Below are 21,764 nucleotides of genomic sequence, written 5' to 3'. Positions count from 1 at the left end.
TATATATATATATATAGATAATGTGATGAAGTTCTTTATTTTTCTGTGTTTAAATAAATAAACAAAATCATGCAAACATATTCATTACAAATCACATTCTGAAATAATATTGCAGCCTTTTATTTTTTTAATATTGCTTATTCTTGAAGCTTGCTAAAAAAAAAATATCCCTAAATCTCTAAATATTAGAATAAAATGAAAAAGTAGGGTATTAAACAAAAGACTTGATAAAATAATATTAAACAACTCATTAAAAGCTTCGAGCCTTGACAAACACTCAGCTGTTTGCTGTTATTTTTTTTTTTTTTTTCTTGGTCTTTTGAAATTTTATGAAAATTGATTTGAGATTTTTTTTTTTTTTTTTGTTTTTTAGCAAGTTTAATTAAAAAAAATAAAAAAAAAAATAACATTCAGTTGATTATTAAAGGTGATAAGAAATCAATGACATTTTTGTTTTATTGTTGCAAAAAAATAAAGAACTATATCACAATATTCTAATTTTCTGAGACAGTCCTGTATATATATATATAAAAAGAAAAGTCTGGAAAATCTTTCAAGCTCCTTAAAATGAACACATTATATATATAATGAGAACATTATATATATATATAATGAAAACATTATATATATGAATATATATATATAGTGCCCTCGATGGACTGGCGGCCTGTCCAGGGTGTCCCCTGTCTTCGCCCTATGTCAGCTGGGATCGGCTCCAGCGCCCTCGCGACCCTAATGAGGATAAGCGGTATTGATAATGGATGGATGGATATATATATACAATATATATATATATTTATATATCAATAACATTATATATATATATACATTATATATATTAATATATATAATGTATACATATATATATATTTAACTTTCTCATTTTAAGAAGCGTGAAAGATTTTTGTGACTTTTTTCCACCTGAAAAAATAATTCTCACTTTCCCCTTGGGGCTTCCATACTCATTTGTTCGGAATGATATGATAAAATGTTACCTTTTCCCAGTCTTACAAATGGAAAGAGTTTCATATTGCCTCAAAAAGAACCACCACTTTACATACTCTTGAGAGAGAGAGAAAAAGCAACAACAAAAATACAAATATCTATATACAATCACTACAACTGTTAACCCTCCAGACCCTGGCCGTATATCACGGTCACACTGACGCGCCGGGTCAGATCTATGAAAAGAATAAAGATTAGAAATGTTACACGAGGGTCTACACTCTAATTTGCACAAATATTAGCAAACAATTGTTTGTAAACAGACTGGACGTGGACAGATCGGACAGCTGCCTGTAGCAGTCTGTGAATGTACCGGAGAGCCGTCCTTGGCACCTTTAGTGAATGGGGCTTAAATACAGACGAGTCAGTAGTCTAAATAACAAAGTCCTCAACTGTCACGCGCAGGGACAGGAAGCTCTCTGTCCTCTGTCCAGTTTGTTTCCATTCAGAATTTCAAATCGAGGGCTTTTACACAGTAAAACGTCAAAGTACCACGTCTAGTTTTACAACTTCCTTTACCTTTGGGTCTGGAAGGTTAACCGACAAAACCCTGTATTATTATTACCATAATTATTATAGTGTAATACTGAATGTACACATGACAGCAAAACTCTGGACAGTAAATTCAATATATACAAAATCACCAGCAAGCATAGAAGGACACTTATAAATCAAGAAAATGCACACTGATTGTGTGCAGTGTTCACAGCATTAGACTGGCACTCTTCAAGCCTCTGACTAAGACTATCTACAAACATGGACATGGAAGAGCCTCACGACAGAAAGCGGGAAATTAAATATGTAAGACCGTCGATCAAGAACCACATTGCGATATGCAGATTTGAGTCCTTTTTCTTTTCTTTTTCTTCTTTTCTTTTTCGTCTGTCCATCTTTCTTCCGATTGCAGAGGTGTAACTGCTTCCAGCCTGATGTGGTTAAAGTGTGACATACTTGTTTTTATCCACGACCAAATAAAAACAAAACAAAATCAACAACACATGTTAGTATTTTACAAATATTTAAAAAAGTAAACCTTTTATCTGTAGGCATTTTTAAAATATATTCCATCAAAAATAGTCTGACAAATTTCAACAGTAGAAAAAAAAGGTTATACAAATGACGAGAAGGGTTTGAAGCGAAAGTAGAAAGGTGTCATGATGACAGACGTTGGAGGGAAGACGCTCCTCCTTTTCTACTCGGCAGAACAAAGAATCGCCTCCTCCACCTCGGTCGGTGTTTTTTTTTCAAACCATGCAACAGCGGTAAAGTAAGAACTCCATAATTTAGCGAAATAATTCGGTTGGTGGCGGTAAAAAGTCCAAGAAGAAATCTCAGTCCCCTACGTTGTGTAATCAAGAGCTCCGACGAGTTTGTTGTCCCGTGAAATCTCGTCACCTTTGGCAAACTTGAGCGGCTAGTTTGGGCCGAGCGCTCGGAGCACGTGGGCTGTGTGTGTGTGGGGGGGGGGGGTCCCCACAGGTCACGCCTCGCTCGCTCAGCCCGGGACGTCCCCGTCCATCCTCAGATCACGAATGACGACTTGTGTCGGAAGTCCCCCTGAAAGAGACGAGCGGCCACGAGGGAAATCAAAAGGAAGTGTCGGAATGCTCCCGAGTGACATGTTGCACTCTTCTCTCGCCACCTCATCTCGTTCCTCTAAATGAGGAGCGCTCACTTCAGGAGCTCTTACCGCCAACACACTTTAGCTTCATTCTTATCTATCTTTAGAGCGGTTTGTTCAGATATCATTCATAATCGGATTTAAACAACATTTTACTACAATCTTATCTTATCTGTATTTTCTAGTTTATGGAGTGACAAAAAAAAGAAAAAGATTTCCAATTGACTCCAATATGTTGACAAAATGAATTTCTTTTACTTTTCAGAAAACTTAAAATACTTGCTGGGGGAGTTTAATATTGGTATATATTGGTTACCCTATTCCCCCGTCGACTTTTCTATTTCTAATTCTACACGTCTCTCGATCTAACCGCCATCTACAAACCTCATCCTCCGTCCTGACGTAGTCCACTCCGTCTCCTTTAGCTGGAACTTTGTAACTGCAGGACACACAGCACAGGAACAGGGTTGGCATGGGGGATGGGTAAGGGCTGGAGAGGAGCGAGTGTATCTGCTGAGCATGTGGAGAGGATCGGTCTTACTTGTTCCCCGTCGGTTTCTGGCCGGAGAAGTAGCCCCGCTTGTACGCACAGCAGATCCCCGCCGTTATACACACGAGCACCATCACCACCACCAGCACTCCCAGTACAATGCCCACAACATCGATGTCGTCTGCCGAGGTCAGGTGAGAAAGCGGAGATGAAACACATCAGGGTAACCCCATGTTAAACGGCAGGGTGACACAGTATGGTCTTCAGTAAAGGACACGTTATCCGTGTCGTCTAGATTAGTGGGACCGATATACACATACACATATATACTGTATATATATATACACTACCGTTCAAAAGTTTGGGGTCACTTAGAAATGTCTTTATTTATTTTTTTAAAGCACAGTTTTTTCAATAAAGATAACATTAATCAAAAACACACACTATACATTGTTAATGTGGTAAATGACTATTCTAGGTGGAAACGTCTGGTTTCTAATGAAATATCTCCATAGGTGTATAGAGGCCCATTTCCATCAACTATCACTCCAGTGTTCTAATGGTACATTGTGTTTGCTAATCACCTTAGAAGACTAATGTCTGATTAGAAAACCTTTGTGCAATTATGTTAGCACAGCTGAAAACAGTTATGCTGGTGATATAAGCTATACAACTGGCCTTCCTTTGAGCTTTAAGTTTGAAGAACAAAATTAATACTTCAAATATTAATCATTATTTCTAACCTTGTCAATGTCTTGACTATTCAATTTTCAATTCATTTGATAAATAAAAGTGAGTTTTCATGGAATACACGAAATTGTCTGGATGACCCCAAACTTTTGAACGGTAGTGTATATATATATATATATATATCTTAACAACGTATGTGAGACACACTTACAGACTTCCATCTTCTGCGGTGGACACACGGAGTATCCTGCATCGTTCTTCGCTCGGCAGGAGTACTCGCCTGAGTCTTCTTTTCTGACTGCGATGAACTTCTGCATCGGGGAGATCACAGAAAGAATTGTGACTGATGCTGCCGGTGTCACCGCCCAAGGTTTAAGAACATATCGGATTGGGATTTGTGTGTATTGGTCATTGCAGTAGATCAGATATATAAAATATATATATTTATAATAAAAATGTCTCCAAGGACAGTTCCATGTCCGTTCTGCTCCTGTTACATGACTACGGTTGTAATTTTATTCTACAAATGACTTTGGTTTTGACTCAATTTAGTTTTTGTTTCGTTTGATTTCTGTTTCAGACGCAACAGCTGGTTTCAGTTTAGGTTCAATTAACTTCAACTCATTAAATGTTATAAGAAATGTTCAGAACATGAGACATACTGCTTTTGAACTGGTTGTGGGAATAATAAACATATAAGAGTCTGTGCATTCGTGGTTAAGCTGCTCCTGTTTCTCTTTTTGGAGCGCCAAGTGAAATAACCGACTAGGATCCCGTGAGATGATTTAGACTGCGTGTAATCGGTCGGTGTGTTTCCTCCACCGCTGAATGAGCCATGAAGGCTAGAAAAGTTACGCCGGTTAAATAGAAGCCATCTCTGAAAATAATTCTCAATTATCTGTCGGTTTTTGGTCCAGGGTCCAGAGACAACGGAGTCTGGGTCCGGACCCGGATCGCGGCCCGCCTGATAGTGACCTCTCATGTCGAGCAACGCAAATCAGAATGTTGTGGTCTCGTGCAATAATTAAAAATGCCCTTAAAACAATTACAAGGGTTTTTTCAAGTTTCCAGAAATAATTCAGTTTTTCTTGCCAAATATTGTAAACTAATACAAAATAATAATAGATCTTCCAAACTGGCCGGTGGGCATCCTCATAGTGGATTGGCAGAGGAGTGAAACGGTGTTTCTGTGAACAAGGTGGACAGGAGAGCGTTCGAGGCGAGCAGATCCACAATTGAGGAATGTGCAAGCGAGGACAGTAGGCTTCCCCCCTGGCTCAAGACCCCTCCACTGACTCCCCAAAATATCTGCCCCCACCCCTAGGCATCAGGCCACCGTGCCCCCCCCCCGCTGCCCCGCCCTTCCGTGCCCTTGTGTGAAGACACATGCGCGCGCAGACTAACCAGAGTCCCTGAGTCGGCGTTGAGCGTGTACGAGGAGTTGAAGAACTTGAGGCTGGACTTTGGGTCGTCGGGAATCTCCTCCCTGTTCTTGAACCACTGGTATTGGGACTTGGGGAAGCCCTCCTCCTCCACGCAGCTCAGCTCCGCCGACTTCCCAAATGGCACCGACTTTGGGACGCTGCATTTCGGCACCACCGGCTTCACTGTGGCGAGATGAAACGTTTTTTTTTACACTTCAGATTTATTGTTTTCACATCACAGCGGAAGACGAAATTCACCCTGATGCTTAAAAAAAAAGCGGAAAATCATAGTCGCCGTGACCCCTTGTGGTTCACTGGACTCACAGCACCGACAAGACCGGACGGGTACATGGTTTTTAAGGCCCGTGCCAAAGAACTCCACCAAAACATGCAGCGCTTGCTTTCTTTAGCACTGCAATTCAGAGCAGATGCAGTTTCAGAGGTTTCCTCTTATAGCCCAGAACACGCCTTTGCAGCTGGGCAGGTCTGGTCACAACACATCCTCCCATGTATGCCAAAGGGAGCGACCTACAACACGGTCTCATCTTACAGCATCACAAGTGTGAATCACTTAGCGAGGTCCCTCTTTTTAAGGACACCAGAACAAGCTTGTTTGGCTGCATTCGGAAGACTCTTGAGTTCTAGCTTCACACATCGGTGACTCTACGTGGTGTGCAGGTGGACGATGCGGGTCGGGTCGGGTACCTCTCACGACGAGGACGATCACGATCTCGTCGACTGACTTCTGGTCGTCGGAGGCAGTGACCTCGCAGCGGTACTTGGCCGTGTCCGACCTCGTGGCGTTGGTTATCAGCAGCGAGGCGGGTTCTCGGATCAACGCTCTGTTCTCCAGGTCACCTGTCGGAGGGAAAAGCCCGGTCAACAATGGCAGCAATGAATGAAGGTGGAGGAAACAGAAGAGGCTCGTTTGTCTCATTTCACCTGAGATCTTCCCGTCAAAGTACACATAACTCGGCCCCTCGTTCGTTATCTTCTTCCATTCGATTCTGGGGTTGGTTGTGGAAATGGACTCAATCAAACAGGATAACTCGATTTCTGGAAAATAGGAGAGGTGAGGGGTGAGGGGGGGGGGGGTGTTATGACAGGAAATCAATCAACATGTTGCATTATTTAATTTGTATATTTTTAAGTGGGGGTCCATCAGCTCTCACTGTCAAACTCGTTGGTCCACGGCGATTCGTTGTTTGACTTCAGCACCACTGCCAACGCGCTGAAGTAGCCTGCAACAAATAAAAATAGGGGGGGGGGGGAGAGGGGGCGTCGCAACATGAGACTTTGTAGAGCATGAATTTTTTTATGATGCGCTGATGATCTCATGGACAATGCCGGCTGACATCGGCTCGCCGTGCTGTGCTTACTTAACGCTCTCCTTGAGGAGACGTTGAGATCGCTTTTAATTTCACAAACACAATTTAAAAAGGAGATAAATGCCAAAGCCTCATCGGTGCGGCAATCTTAACATCGTGATGATGTTTGACCATGTTCTGTTAGCGGACAGCTTCCAATTTGAGTTGTGTTGGTCAAACCATTGAGTGTGTGTGTGTGTGTGTGTGTTGAGGGTGAGGGGGGCTGTTTCTATGCACAGTAGATAATTACGCAGGGAGGCATGTGTCCTTTTCAGGGCAAGCTTACCATGCCAGTAGTTCAACTGCCTGCCGAGCCCCCCCCCCCCCCTCTCTCTGTCCTTCTCTCTCTCTCTCTCTCTGTGTTGGTATGTGGTGGAGGGCTATGGGCTTTGGGAGGGGGCTCCTGCTGAATCATCCTCACAAGCCCGTAAACAAATCTCCACGGAGTCAATTCCACGTGGACGTTCATGTGCCCACGGAGCCTCAGAGGTAAAGCGACGGTCTGACTCTGGGATGCAGGGTCACTTCTCTGAAATCTCCATTTGTGCAACCTCTCATGCTGCCAAGCCCCAGCTGAATCTTCAGAAGAAGTTCATTATAAAATGATTTATGAGTCCCGTTCTGCACATCTGGCTGTCCTGGTGCATCGAAGTCGTCTGTCCGATAACATCAAGGTGACTTCAGTTATGACACACAGACTTATTTGTATTGTTTCATGGATGGTTGATGAGTGGGCCTACTGGGTTCAGGACAAGGCCACCTACTCCAGAACCGCTGCATAAAGTGACGTCTAACCTTTCTTGTTGGAGTCAGCCAGAATATTACCTCAAAGAGACAAACAAATTACTCAGACAAAAAAACACGAACACAGAGATGAAAAACATCCACAGTTAGATAAAAAAAACACACAAAGTGATGCAAAATGACCACGAAGACCAACAACAACCACAATGACTCACAATGAGACCACAGTGGCCCCCGTGAGGCCAATACGGATCACAACAGGACAAAGAAAAACAACGCAATAAACACAAATCCACTAGAAATGTTTCTTGATTCTTGTTGTTCTGAGTTTGTACTCATGGTTGATGCACTTATTGAAAGTCGCTCTGGATAAAAGCGTCCGCTAAATGACATGTGATGTAATGTAATGTAGGAAAAGAGACACCGAATGATCACAAAGGGACCCTGAAGGGCGAGGACAGGTGTCGTCCGCCATGAATTACCTTCGCATTTTCAATGCGAAGGTAATGTTTTGATCGCCGTGTATTTGTCTGCGTGTTATTCGCATAAGTCAAAAAGTATTAAACCGAATCGCATGAAATTTGGTGGGATGATTGGTTTTTATCCGGGGACCATTTGATTAGATTTTGGGATTGATCGGGTCAAAGGTCAAGGTCATGGAAAGGTCAACATCTTCTTTTTACCATAGCACGGTCAATTTCTATCCAATTGGCATGCAACTAATGCCAACATGTTCATAATTCAATGTCCAATCTTGTGATATGCGAAGGTATGCGCTCTACCGAGTGCCCGTTCTAATTAGAGTTTGGAACTGGCCTCTCACTCACAAACCTGCTCCAACGAGTTTAACCTCTCCACCAACTGTCGCCTGCTGGAGCAGACGGGCTAAGCTCATTATCTCGCGGTCTTTCTGCAGATCATGACAAGACGACAGCTTGTTTTTAGCCGCCGCTGACAATACCGAGGCAGCGTGGAGGTCAACAGGAGGTCACACCTACGCTCGACAATAAAAGACCCGCGTCTGAGGAGGCCCCTTGGGAAGTTTACGTTTGAAGCTCATGTTCCGACGTTATTAATATTCCTGGCGTTAGCTATGCGCTCCATCCCGTCTGAATGGAAACAGAGAAGCGGTTCTTTATGACGACATTGAGCATGTGGGCGGCAAATAACAAGTATAAAACAAATGTTTCAAACATCAGGAGCTCCGGTGTGCGGACCCCTCTGACCCCCCATAGCACTAAAGCAGCGCCGTATCATTTAAAACTACTTATCGGAAAATATCGCTCAACAGTTCAACAGTTGAGGACAACAGAAAACCTTTCCATTGTCTGACTTGCTAATTTTATTAAATATTTGATTTGGAGAGCCATTCATTCCGTACTCGGCAGCAGAGACAACACAGCTTGGGATGAGTTAAGCTCCACTGAATCAAATAAACTAAGTTATTGACAACCTAAAAAAGAAAATGCGATGTTTTATAATTGAGAACTTCAACATCCGCGCTCCTTTTTAAGAAGTGTGAGTCAGAGCAGCACCGATCCAGTCACTGCAGCGACATCCTCGTACAGCCGCCAGCTGCAGAGCGATCTGTTCTTCTCACTCACGGTGGAACTGTGACTGAATCTGAATTCAAGCCTTTCAACCAGTTCTGAAAAAAGGCTCGTCATGCTTCCTTCTGGTTTGGAGCTCCTAAGATACGGTGCGTCGTGTGTAACTTAACGCTGAATCTAACTAGGCCAAGTATGCCGAGGGTCCAAAATATCAGAATGGGCCGTGTCGAAATAGAATCCAAAGTTGAATTATTCCAGGTGACTAATTTAGCGCTTGGACTTTCCTCGCGCTAAATCAAATGCGGCGCTCCACATATTCTGCTCTGACAGAGCTAATGGCGTTTAGCACCTCCCACCCCCTCCGTTCCTATGCTCCTCCTTAATGCGGGGAGCAGTAGTGCAGATTAGGCGACTAAGTGAGCTTGACGTAGATGTTAAGAAACGCGAGAGGGTCTGCCGTGCAAACAGCTGACCAGGAAAACACATGACCCCCCCCCCCCCAAAGACCGGCACTGAGGTTCATCTGAGTGATGAACAAAGCTAGCAAACAGGAAGAACGGATCAATTCTGACTTCTGACTCATAAATCATTGCAATGATAGCTGTGGATCATATGCAGCATCAAGCCATTTGTGGAATGGGGAAAAATAGTTTGTGAATTGATTAGTCGACCAACTACAAACAGATATCTATTTTCAGAATGGCCAAAGTCATTTTTCAAGGAGAGAAGCCAACATGTGCTCGTTCCAGCGTCTCCCATGCGAGTATTTGCTATTTGTGATCATGAAATCATCCACTTTGGAATTTGAGACAAAACCAAAGACTGAAATTGGGCTCCCCCCCGCGGTACGCCTTCAGTAAGGGATGCGTTGTTTCTCACCGGGCGACTGCATCAACGAGCAGGACCGTCTGCTGGAGCATGTGCGCCTGGTGGAAGCTCGGGAAGTGCTGACCGTGTTTTATGAGAGCAGCGTTTCTCCATCCGTCCTCCCCTGACGACACCCGTCCTGTCTGTGTCCCCCCATGAACAGCCTCCCCAGATCTTCACCCATCGCACCAATGGAACTGATGGTGTCCACATGTTCTGCACGTGGTCGTTGTGAACCTGGGACACAGCTCTTCACTTCTAAACAATGGCATTGTGGTGAAACTAGACAAACTAAGCTAGCTAGCTAGAAAACAATGCAATGTGTTGTTAAAGAATACAAATTTGCTGGAAGTTGAGTCTTTTTTTATATCGTTCTCTCAGTCCAGACAGCAAATGTATTCATTCATGCATTTATGTCTATTTGGGTAAGCAAGCCTCTCCGTACTCATTCAATTCTTTCTTTTTGGTTTGAACTCATTTACAATGTTGGTTTTCTACAATCTGATTAACCTTTGATGGAATGAATCCTTGTTGTTTCTCACTTCTGGCACACCGGAGCCATGAGTCTGTGTGTGATGTTAGATTTTTAGCTTTTAAACCATGCTTAGAGACTAACACGTGGCATGATGTGCAGGTCTCTGTTTCCCTTTCTCTGTGTTGTCCTTCTTGGTTGGACACATCTCTGAGCGCAGGGTTGTTGTTGTTTTGTCTGCAATGTTGATGTAATGCCCTCATAAAGCACACAGTTTTTTTTTTAACATCTCTGAATAATACAAGAGGCACAGAGGAGCTGGGTATTTCCTGTGTAATGAATCCCTCGTTGTCTTTTCTGTTGTTCGCCCTGGGAAAAACTGCACTCGTTTCCTGCGCCGCTGTTCTTTGAATCCAGAGAGGTGAGGCCGCTGCCATAAATAGAAAGGTTCAATTAAGCAACCTGGTTCTATCCCCCGGTGGAACGGCTCTGCCTCATGCCTGTGGAGAATATTCCCACGCCCCTTCGGAGGCTCAGACATCAAAGGAGGCGCACCCCAGTTTCACTTAATGCCAACCGGTTGCTGCTCGCAAGCTCCTCACGTACTCGAGTTGCGCTGAGTCTCAGCCGAATGTGATACGACCGACCCGGTAGCATTCCCTGACTTCATTTGTATTCATCCGTCACGTCATTTCTGAAACGCTGGATTCAGTTGATTTGAGGGTTCTTTGCCTCCACTGCCCAGAGCCGGTCATCTCCTGCTCCTTGACCAGCACCAACAGTCCCATCAAACCCGGACACCTCCGAGGCCGCGGCCTCCACATGATGGATGTTTGACCAGTTTATAGAAACGACGGTTTGCCGCCCCGCGACACGAGTAAAAACAGCCCCGGTGTTTCCAGTTCTAACGGAGGTCAAATGTGGCGATGTGAAAGAATGTAAACGCTGAGCATTAATTAGCACGACGCGCTGCTGGTTCTGTCCGCTACCTCTGAGAACTACAAGACTACAAAAGCAGGAAACAGTGTTCATCCCAGCGAGAGCTCGCCAGAGACAACAAGAAAACACAAGCAGGCAAACAAATGGGTCACGAGTGATGCAGATGTTAGCAGGATGGACATCAAAAGTATTTCCCAAAGCAACAAGTCCGTTACAAATTCCACATCAACATCCCGTTCTGAGCCTGTTATCGTCAAGGCAGGGCTCCAGTCTGCGACCAAATGGTCGCATTTTGCGCCTAAAATTAGACACAGTGCGAGTACATTTTTCATCAACTAGCGCATGCGCGACCAGTAAATTAGCAGATTTTTTGTTGTTGTTATTAAATATTTGTGTTGCTGACAAACTTGTTCTACACTTCAGCCCACTATAGTTAGCGGTAATGCCTGAATGACTGGTTTGCTAACCGACATGCACGCCAGAAGAAGAAGCAAGGAGACGAAAACAGAAGAAGAAGGCTGGCCTGTGTGTGAGAGCGGGGGGGGGGGGGGGGGGGCTCTGGGAAGTGGAGGCAACTATGAACTGATGTATCTTTATAGATCGTTTCTGAGATTTAGCTTAAATTATGCTAACATTAAAACATTTTTACTGGACCAAGGAAGAGTTTATAAAAATAAGTCAGACTTTTGTATGTTAAGAAAAGTCCTGTAAATAGATTTCCCCAAGAGTTCCAGGAAATGAATGATGCAGATGTGTTCCATACATATCTGAAATCCCCTACAATAGCAATCAAACCATTTAAATGTATCAATTAGGACATTTTTCAAAGTAAAAGTCCTAAATGTTTAAAGAAATCGGTAATTTCTTTAATGTTTGAGTTGCTTTATATATGTATTTCCTCATAGTCCTCATAGCAATACTGCTACACAATAAATAGAATGCTTCAATCAACACCGTGATCGGTGATCGGTATTATCAGATCGGCAGATACTGATTTCAGTGATCGGTATTATCGGTGATCGGCAGATACTGATTTCAGTGATCGGTGATTGGCACCAAAAACCTGATCGGTGCATCTCTAGAAACCAACAAATGTTTTGATTGGCCACATCGAAGTGCAACATGCACATGCTCAAGGTATGTTTTCTCTTAAAATATGTTTAAACTCAATACAGTAACTTCTGAAGAGTTCTCTGTTGTGAATGTTTTGCAGTTCATGAAGGCAAACAGGCATAAATTTGTATATTGTCAAATTATTTATCAGTAATACAGTAAAAATGATGGGAAAACTTTGCAAGTCGATTTATAGTGTGCGCCCCTAAATTTTCTGCTTGCGCCCCTAAAATTTTAAGTTAGGGGCCACTGTGCTCCTAGTAAAAAAAGTTAGTCTGGAGCCCTGCAATGGTAACATTTGTTACCGCGATTGCTCTATTAACACCATTTCACTTCATTAGGCGGGGTGCTTTGTTACTTCTGGTTAATGAGGCCGCCGCTACTGTCATCATGGATTGGACCGCCGTCGGGTTCTCAATGAATCCATTCATCATTTCGTCCGTAGCTGTGTCCGTGGTCACATTCACAAGCTCCTTGTTTTGTCCGTTCCAGACTTCAAACCCACGATCACAGATGGAGAGCAGAGATAAGCAGCACATCTTCAGTGTGTGTTTGGTATATTTTGTTTGAAAAGGTAGCAGTGTGAAGGATTCATGTTGCACACAGGACATCGTTGAAAGGTTCGATGTTCTTGGCTGCTGAGTCTGCTCACATAAGTTCAACGTGGGCCCCGAGCACCTCAGAGCCAATGAAAGGGTAACTTACTAAGTGTTCGAAGGGAAACGTCGAAAGGACCGGGGAAAAAAACCAATGTGCCAATTGTGCTTTGAGAATTAGAGAAAGACGTCACAATGACGTCATCGTGAGGACGACTGGATTAAAAGTAAATAAAACAACTCGAGACCCTGGTCTTAAAATGGTTATCCACTGTAAAACAAAAAGGTAAAACAAAGATATTTAATAAATATTATTAAGTGGAGTGTGATAAAGTAATAAAAAAAACTAAAAAAACCTGACTAACACTAACTGGCCTGTTAATTACAGACAGTCTAATCAAGCACTGTGACACCGGAGCGCTGACTGGATGTGAGTTGCCGAAGCCCTCTCATGCCGCGGCTGCTTCACCCTCGAGGAGATGCTAATTTCCATTTGATAAAAGTCTATGATGTCAGTGGGGACACAAAGCCTGACAAATTAATTCATAAGAGCATCATCACAGATTAGCATAAGCTTCTTTCTGAGAGACGATTACAGCTCGCTCCAGTTCCCATAGCAATATTGTCGATATTTCTACAGTAACTGGATTCTCCCCCCCCCCCCCCACACACACCCTATACGGTGACCAACACTTGACAGGATTCCACCTGTTCTGGTAGCTGTGGGAGAAAGTGACGAAACAGACCTCGGAGGTGTTGTCCCATTCGGAAGAAGAAGACATGATGACAAAGAGGGAGACCTCTTAGAGCTGAGCTGGCAGGGCAAAGAGAAAGCCCCCCTCCCGGTTGTGTTGTCCCAGCTGTGGTCGCCCACCGGCGTGTGTAAGTTCACCTCTCCTCTCCACTACTCTGCTCGCTGTGTTGCGACAGCTCTGTCGAAACCTCGTGCATGTTTCAGATTCGACGAGTTCACGAGATGAAATAAAACATGGTGAGATTTCCGGCAAAGTAATCTCTCTTTGTTGGCTCGAGTGGGGAAATCCGCTTCTTATTGGTTTGAGAAAAACTATTTAGATCTTTTTTTTCATTACATACACAAGCCTTCAACCGCAGACTTTTTGCTCCTCTGAGCTTGAGCTGAAGACACAAGCAGAAGGCATGCAATAGCCAAGATGCACTTGATCTGTTTCGCGACTTACAGCGCCTCTGGGGGAACTGTCACTGCGCGAAAAACGTCCACAAATGTGTCAAAAGGATAAAGTCGAGGGAAATGCAAGTGGAGTGGCTGAGAGAAGATGAGGAAAACTCTCCCACATAAAGGCATCGGATTCTCCCCCAGCTGCTGAGCAAATGTCACCACGTTTGAGCGCTGTAACGGATGGACCCAGAGCAGCTTGTCAAGCACGTTTTAAATACGCAGCTATATAAAACCTACGTATAAATATATCACATGCTGAACAGGGGTGAAGTGGTTCACTAAATGCACCGTTTGCTCTGTGGAGCATATCGGCATTTGGGTAAGAGTTTGATTGGTTTCCTGAAAAGGCCGGGAGTGAGAATTCACAGCTTTCCTTGCCTTTCAATTTCTGTCTTTGATGTGGCTGGTAATGTACAGTTATTATTACATAATTTAATGAATATTAGAAATTGCAAATTGTTTGTTTTTTACACTTTATGGTGTTAAAGGGGCAATATCGTTCTCCTTTTATAGGTTCATTTTTTGTATTCTGGGTCTCTACTAGAACATGTTCACATGCTTAAATGATCTAAAAACACATTATTCTTCTCATACCATTTGTGGAATATACATGTCTCTGTCTGAAACGCTCGGTTTGAGCCGATTTGTAGCCGGGGAACGATTGTAACGCACGTGTAGAGTTGTGACATCACAGCTTTACCGAAGTCCCAAAGACTCGTTTAAAGGCAAGGATTCTGAATTTGAGCGTTGTGCATTTCTCTGTTTATATATATAAATATATATATACACACATATATATAAATATATTTTTATATATAAATATATATATACACATACACTGTATACATACATATCACTATTTCTCCTTTATAATAAAACAAGACATTACTGTGACCTTTACTCAGTGAGCGTTAAAGGTGCTGGTAGACTGATTGTTTTACCTTCAGTCGGGCGAGCACTTTCCAGTCTTTGTGCTAAGCGAACGGCTAAGCTACTCACGGCCGCTTCATATTTACAGAACAGACATGAGAGAGTCTCAGTGCCTCTTCCTGTGGCCAAGTAGCATCCAGCCTGTAGAAACCCAATGTTCAGAGATGAAAGAGGTCGGGCTACCGTGTGTTCTGAATGCTACGTGTTCTGCATAGTCAGCTTTAATAAGCACCAGAGCAAAGTAAAGACCTGAAGAGCAGGTGGAGGTAATGGAGAGACGCATACATATCTATGTACACCAATGGTTCTCAAACTGTGGGGAGCGCTCCTCTAGTGGGGGCGGAGTGGCACTACAGGTGGGACGCAGGAGGAAATGCAAAGATTCTTGTCATTTTTCCCAAAAAAAGCAATCTCGTGAGATCGGCTTTTCTGCTGTTGCCCTTCAAAACAAAAGCTCAACATTGAGCATGAATAGAGAGTTGCCGTATCAAGCCTGTCTAAAAAAAAGATTTGCAGTGGAAAGCAGGCTCATTGCAGCCACTAATACTAATAAAACTTGACACGCATATCTGCACTCATTTTGTTTTGCCCAGAATGCTCGTTATTGTTTTGAAAATGTATGCAGTGCAAATCTCTTTATTGCCAAATATTTGAAATTGTTCTGTTTAGTTTTTTGCAGATGGCACTTATTGTTATTCTCTTGAAAAGATATCCAGTGCAAAACAGGTTCATTGTAGTGCTTTTTTGCACATATATAACTTTAATAGCATTTTTCTAACAAAGTGATTGCACATTTGCTTTACTTGGAAGTGATTGCAATTGTCTTTATTCTATTATTTGAAAAAGCACAGATGGAGGAGTCACAAAAAAATCTTCTTCCTCCAAAGTGGGGCGCGAAAAAGTCACCCCCCTCTTCTCTAAACTCATTCTGACTGACTAAAAGTTGTATCCTTGTAACAGTTTAGCTCCCCACCTTCCTTTTTGTAGTAGTTGTTTTCATCCGGTCACTAACAATCCTGTCATTTCAGATCCTGCTTCCCATCTCGTCAATCCAACTCCCCTCACCTGCCTCTGATCACTCCCTCGTTAGTCCCTCATTCCCTTCACCTGGTCCTCACGCCCTTCTCACCTGCAGCCCATCCCCTCGTTAGTCCCTCACTATTTAGCTCCCTCACTTCCACTTGTCCTCTGCCAGATTGTTTTGTGTTCTCAGACCAAGCCCTTGAGCGGTCCACTGTTTGGTTTGTTTATTCAGTCTGTTCCGTTCTTGACAAAGACTTTAAGTAAAAGATCTTTAAGAGCATTATCTGTCTCCTGAGTCGTGCATTTGGGTCCACTCTAAATCCCGCCGTGACAATCCTGGTATCAGGGTTTCATTCAAATGCATCCTATCTCATCCAGGTGTACTCGAACACGGTTCATCTTGTGTATTCATTTATTCTGCATTTAGATACGAGGCCGCTGCAGGCCCCTGATCTGTGGGTCCGGTGAGGCCGAGGCAACCCATGTGCCTTACTGCTGGTGAGCCTCTGATCTAGGCAGGGTCAAAGACTCTGAGCCAATGACAGCGTGGCGGGGAGGGAGGGGTTAAGGGCGGAGCCGATGGTGTCATGAATGCCTGGGAACCTGTCACTTTGTGTCAGTGTTAGCATCTGCATCTGGCCCGCTCTCACTTTGACCCCAAGCTCAGTACGACTCGCTCACAGGACTTGACCACAGAGTGGGAAAAGCAACTTTTACTCTTCCACCTCACACGCAGCGCCTTTTCTTTCACTCGCCACGATGCTAGCCGCTGCGTTGACCCACGACTTCACATCAGAGAAGGAACACACGCACACGTCTAAAAACACTTACCAGTTTCACAAGACTCACGTCTCCCTTCTTTAGCTCCTGAATAATTATGTTTGTCCATTTCCCATCCAGGCCTTTTATTCCATATGGAATGACAACAGCACATGTATGTTGGCATGAACAACATCTTTATATCATTATATTCTCCCGAGAGCCTGACAGATATCTTCACACAGGGTTGATTACCATATTGTTCATTTGTTGCCAGAAATAATGACAAAACATACATGTACTGACAGCAATAATGTGCACATGAATTCATGTCAGACGTAAAAGAGCCACAAGGCGACATATTAGACACTAACGGCATTATCTCAGTTTATATTGTATGCTGCTATAAAATGATTTGAAACCCCTTTATTATTATATCACATGATGCACCGTAACTCACACAATCTGACTGCTGGTCGACATAAAGAAGCGTGACCCGGGCAGTTGGCGTGTTAGCGCCTTTCGTAACATGAGGCTCCTGTTCTTCAGCCACTCTTCCAAAGTTGCTCTTAGTGACGTTAATGTATTTAGAGGGAACTGATACCCACTGAATGATCTTCAATGATAATATCACTTGTTCATTAAGTCATGTGAAGCATCTTGGCCCAGAGACAGTCGGATCCCAGCTGCCGTATAAAAATAGTGCTGTTGTTTGGTGCCACACTGCCTCTTCACAGGCTCTCGGCAGCCAATGGAGACCTTTGTTTAGTGACGCAGTTTCCCGGCGCTGGGAGAGAATGGGTTGCTCAATTAAACGGAACAATGGTCGATGGGTATTGTGGCTGAGGGTGCGATGACCGTGCAGAACTACATCTCATGGCCGAATACCCGGCCATGAGATCCTCGTGGATAAACATGACACTCCACACGGTTCTATTTGAGATGCGGTGTAATTACAGTATTGCACTCGCTGCTGAAACGCCGTGGCCTCCTCCCCGAGCTGTCCGGACGGGAATTATTAGCAACATGACTGCGCCTGTCACCTGTGCAATGGTCGGAATTAGGGGGTACGTGATATGCTTTGTCGATACGATAACTGATCATTTTACATTTTTGTATTTAAAAAAAAGAAGGTTCATAGCCACGATTAAAAGTTCCACATCGCTGACCTAACCAACTCTGATTAATAGCACTATTGTTACATGACAAAAATAGAGAACATTACTAACTCTTTAAATGTTTGTTTTTCTGGCATAGTACATCCCAAACTTTCAGTATTTTGTCTAAGAATCCAAGTGAAATGCTTTGGCATGTGTTAGAATCAGACATGTCCACTTATTAAATCCTCAATACTAAATAAAGGCTTTTATAGAACTCAAGCACATGCCTGCTTCGTCAAAACAATGACGGCTAATACTTCATAAAGACAGAGAAGAGGTCAGCTGTGCTCCTTAGTGCATGAGGGTGAGGTCGGCTTTTTAAAACTGTCATCGGGATTCAAGCAAGGACTCTCAATCTGTGTGTATGGGAATGTCATGCGAATGTTCATCCCATCTACATTTAATATTCATAGTGTGTCAGTTTAGATGCCTGAAAAAAGGTCTGTGGTTATCACAAGTGCAAGATATTTAAATGCCCTTTTCTACGATATAGTTAGTAAATACTCTGGTGCCTTTGGATGCTTTCATTAGTCTTAACCAAGTGGCTCAATGAAGCACAAGGCCTTGTGTGTACTCGTCAGTTCACTTGTAGCCTAGCGTTAGCTTTTTACTGCTGATTCATTCACACTGCCAACATCATGAAAGCAGCGCTCACTTATGAAGATTATCTTGCTAAACAAAATGTGTATCATAAACAGAGCTTATTTCCTGCAATAATCCCAAATCCCCTTTGAATTTTTGTGGAGGGACCCAGCGTGAGGCCGACTTCCTGGTCAGCCAGAAAAAGTGCGTCATCTCTGCAGAACTCCCGAAAACATTTTGGCTGCAGAAATTAATAAAGTTACCGCCTGCGAAACACCTCCACTAAGTATATCCATGGTGGTATCTGCTGAAATATATCGTGCATCCCTAATGTTAATTATGTTTCATTAAAGCCAGAATGTAATAACACCGATACAAAACGTAATGCCTTTATAGCCCTATTCTTATATTATTATGATAGGATCTTGTGAAATACTGTATCACTGTGAGGATAGATATTTTAATACAAAGAGCTGGAGAAAAGAAATGGTGCAACATGGCACATTTATTTCAGTCCTGAAACCTCCGTGGGGCTTAATGATGATGTGGACAATTGCAGGTAATAACCTACAATCATGAGCTGCTCCCTGCGGCAGGGAGAACAGGTCAAATGGCCAGGCGCTATTTATAGCGGCTGTCAGCACCCCCCACCCCCGCAGTCTGCTAATTGGAATCCCTCCCAGGTAAGAAGCGTGAGCAGCGGTGACCCTCGCTGCCTCCTCCCAGGGGAGACCTTGACCATACCTCGCGATCAAATAATTGGCCGCTCATTTTCCTTCCAGCCCAGGTCAACCTCTCGAGGGGAGACGGTGAGAGCGTCTTGTATAAACAGATCGAAGCGCAGGGCCCCAAGAGGGTGAGTGTGGGGGGGGGGGGGCTCCCCTGGCGCAACGTCTCTGTTATGTGAGTAATCTGACGTGCCACACATGTTGGGTGTCCGAGCACATACTGGGGCGTCAGCTGAGAGGAGGCCTAACGGGACGAGGTGGTGGGGTTCAAATTTGTTTTACGCTTTAGGGGTGGGGGGGGGGGCTGCAGTCAGAGTCAAAATCTCCGCGTTGAGTAAAAAGGAAATCTGTGGTACATCGCGCCACACTGTGTGCTAGAATTAGCTCCTCGCCACACAGATGCACAGATGGCATCTCACTGCAAATGCTTCACATTCTAGTCCGGGCTGCCTGACCCCTTCCGTAATCCTAATTAGGAATGCAATTTCAACACAGGCCCCTTTTTGTAAAGCATGATGAAACATTTGTGGCCGTACAAACTGCGTGGCTGCGCCAGAGGCTTATGGGTAGTATTATCCCGCCGGTCCACTGAGGGCGGGGCCATTTTAAACCGATCACTAGGGCAGGTTTTTTATTTACGAGTGATTCCCGCTACTGTGCACTTCTCTACATCCTCCCTGCCAGTCCACAATGAACTGGTCAGATGATAATACATGGTGGTAAATCCCTGGATAACATTCTGCTGCCTGTCCTTTCAACCGGACAGGCACACACACACACACACATTCAACGGATCAGCACGCCACAGAGGATTAAGTAATAATTCCTCTACAACATCTAAAGATCTGGAAACACTCACATCTGCAGCTATCAGGCTAATCTAGATGCTGGGATTGTTGTTTTTTTCGACCAGCCAGCATCTCTCTTTACCTAATAATGCTTGTTTGGCTGGGACACAGGGGGGGGGGGGGGGTAGCTGAGCCAATGTGCCTGCAGAGATAAGCGTTCATTGCCGACTGCGTGATGAGCTGAGGCTCGACTGACAACTGAACAATAACACGACGGCACACGGCGGAGACATGTTGACTTAGCAGGTCCAAAAGGTTTAATCTGCCTCGCTTCCTGCGGCGCTCCATGGACGCCCGGCTGTGACTGCCAGTGGACAAATGTAACACACACACACACACAACAACGGTGTAGCCCGACACATCAGTGTGTCGGGCTACACTTAGGTCTTCAGGAAGCTCATAAAGTCTTCATAACAGGGCCTCCCGCCGGAGTTTTGGACCAGTTATCAGGATGCTCTTGGCAGGAGCAGCAGGAGCAGCTCCAGGGTTCCTACTGTCTGCTCTCACAACAGTGGCGTCCCACGGCTTCGGCCGACGAACCGGCGCTTTGTTTTTCACTCTGGAACAGAAGCCATGTTTGTGTGGTGGAACATGTGTTGGTTCGATTCACACGCTCCATGTCAGATCACTGATGGAAACAATCAATTCAGGAAGCAGCTCTTTCCCCACAGCATAACAAGCAATACAAATGTGTTATTAGAAGATTATATTAGTTTTTCAACAGATGACTCATAACACTTTTATTGACCTGATTTTCAAGTGCTTTATTATCATTTGCGCAACAATCACAGTGACGCAGTTTTTGGCAATGAACTTCTTGGATCTCAGTCCTGTTCGCACATGTTAATGTTAATAATCAAAGGCCATTTTAAAAGCTCTCAGCTGATGTTACATTTTCTTTAGTAGTTCATTTGACATGCTTGTGCTTCTAACGTGTACATTAACATGCTTCAGTTATAGACAGTAACATGGTGTGTTACATGCCATTTCTTTTCATCGTTGATTATAATTATTTTCTGGTCTCAGTGTCATTATAACTGATAATAAAATAATAAAAAGTAAAAAAATGCAATAAAATAATCATGTAATACAGTGAAATAGTGATATTTTCTGAGATGTTGTCGTTCCATGAAAACCTGATAGCATGACTGTTATTTAAAAAAAAAAATGGAATCATGCAAGCAAAAGCATTTACGGATCTAAGTAAAATAAAAGAATACAATTAATACCCCCCAAAAATATGAAATAAAGTAATAGAAATATGTGGTCAACAGTATAGCAAATTAATAAACTGAATATACAGGAATGTGGTAATGTCATGTATTTGACAAGTGAGAAATATATACCACAGACATCCAATTGATTCATGACCATCCACCGTCTCCAACGTTAAAAGCCAACGCACTCAATAACGAGGATCCAGATCAATAGACTCCAGAATCTTATTCAGACAAATACGACGTCAAAGTGCGTGTCAGAGAAGTGTGCTCAGCAGCTGACTATTGCTGCCATTTCAATGAGCCCAAGAGCAGACGTCATGGGAGCGGCTGCTGACTGCGTGAGCAACAACAAAACAAAAAGTCAAGCAGCGTGATCAAGTAAAAGCTTCACTCTCCGACAAAGATTTCCTTCAGAGCTGCCCCCCCCCCCCCCCCCCC

At 43.6% G+C, this 21,764-nt stretch overlaps 1 protein-coding gene across 1 annotated transcript; it reads right to left on the bottom strand.

Annotated features, from left to right (window-relative positions):
• Positions 1-475: 475 nt before the first annotated feature.
• Positions 476-13,658, bottom strand: LOC130191864 (junctional adhesion molecule 3B-like). The gene is made up of 9 exons (XM_056411585.1): positions 13,625-13,658; positions 6,403-6,471; positions 6,173-6,286; positions 5,936-6,088; positions 5,211-5,413; positions 4,018-4,117; positions 3,168-3,297; positions 3,011-3,065; positions 476-2,562 (listed from the first exon to the last, which is right to left on the bottom strand). The coding sequence occupies exons 1-9, from the start codon at positions 13,641-13,643 to the stop codon at positions 2,527-2,529; spliced, it is 879 nt and encodes a 292-aa protein (XP_056267560.1). The 5' UTR covers positions 13,644-13,658; the 3' UTR covers positions 476-2,526.
• Positions 13,659-21,764: the final 8,106 nt, after the last annotated feature.

The sequence above is a fragment of the Pseudoliparis swirei genome, chromosome 3, assembly GCF_029220125.1.
Source record: "Pseudoliparis swirei isolate HS2019 ecotype Mariana Trench chromosome 3, NWPU_hadal_v1, whole genome shotgun sequence".
Lineage (NCBI taxonomy): Eukaryota > Metazoa > Chordata > Actinopteri > Perciformes > Liparidae > Pseudoliparis > Pseudoliparis swirei.
This window is presented reverse-complemented; position numbering and strand designations above follow the sequence as displayed.

What these genes read in the sequence shown, in the direction of transcription:
- LOC130191864 (XM_056411585.1), bottom strand. An exon ending in GTGGACCAACGAGTTTGACA is followed by an intron (nt 6,287 to 6,402) that starts GTGAGAGCTGAT and finishes CCTATTTTCCAG; the next exon opens with AAATCGAGTTATCCTGTTTG. An exon ending in ACGTCAGGACGGAGGATGAG is followed by an intron (nt 2,563 to 3,010) that starts GTTTGTAGATGG and finishes CGTCTCTTTCAG; the next exon opens with GGGGACTTCCGACACAAGTC.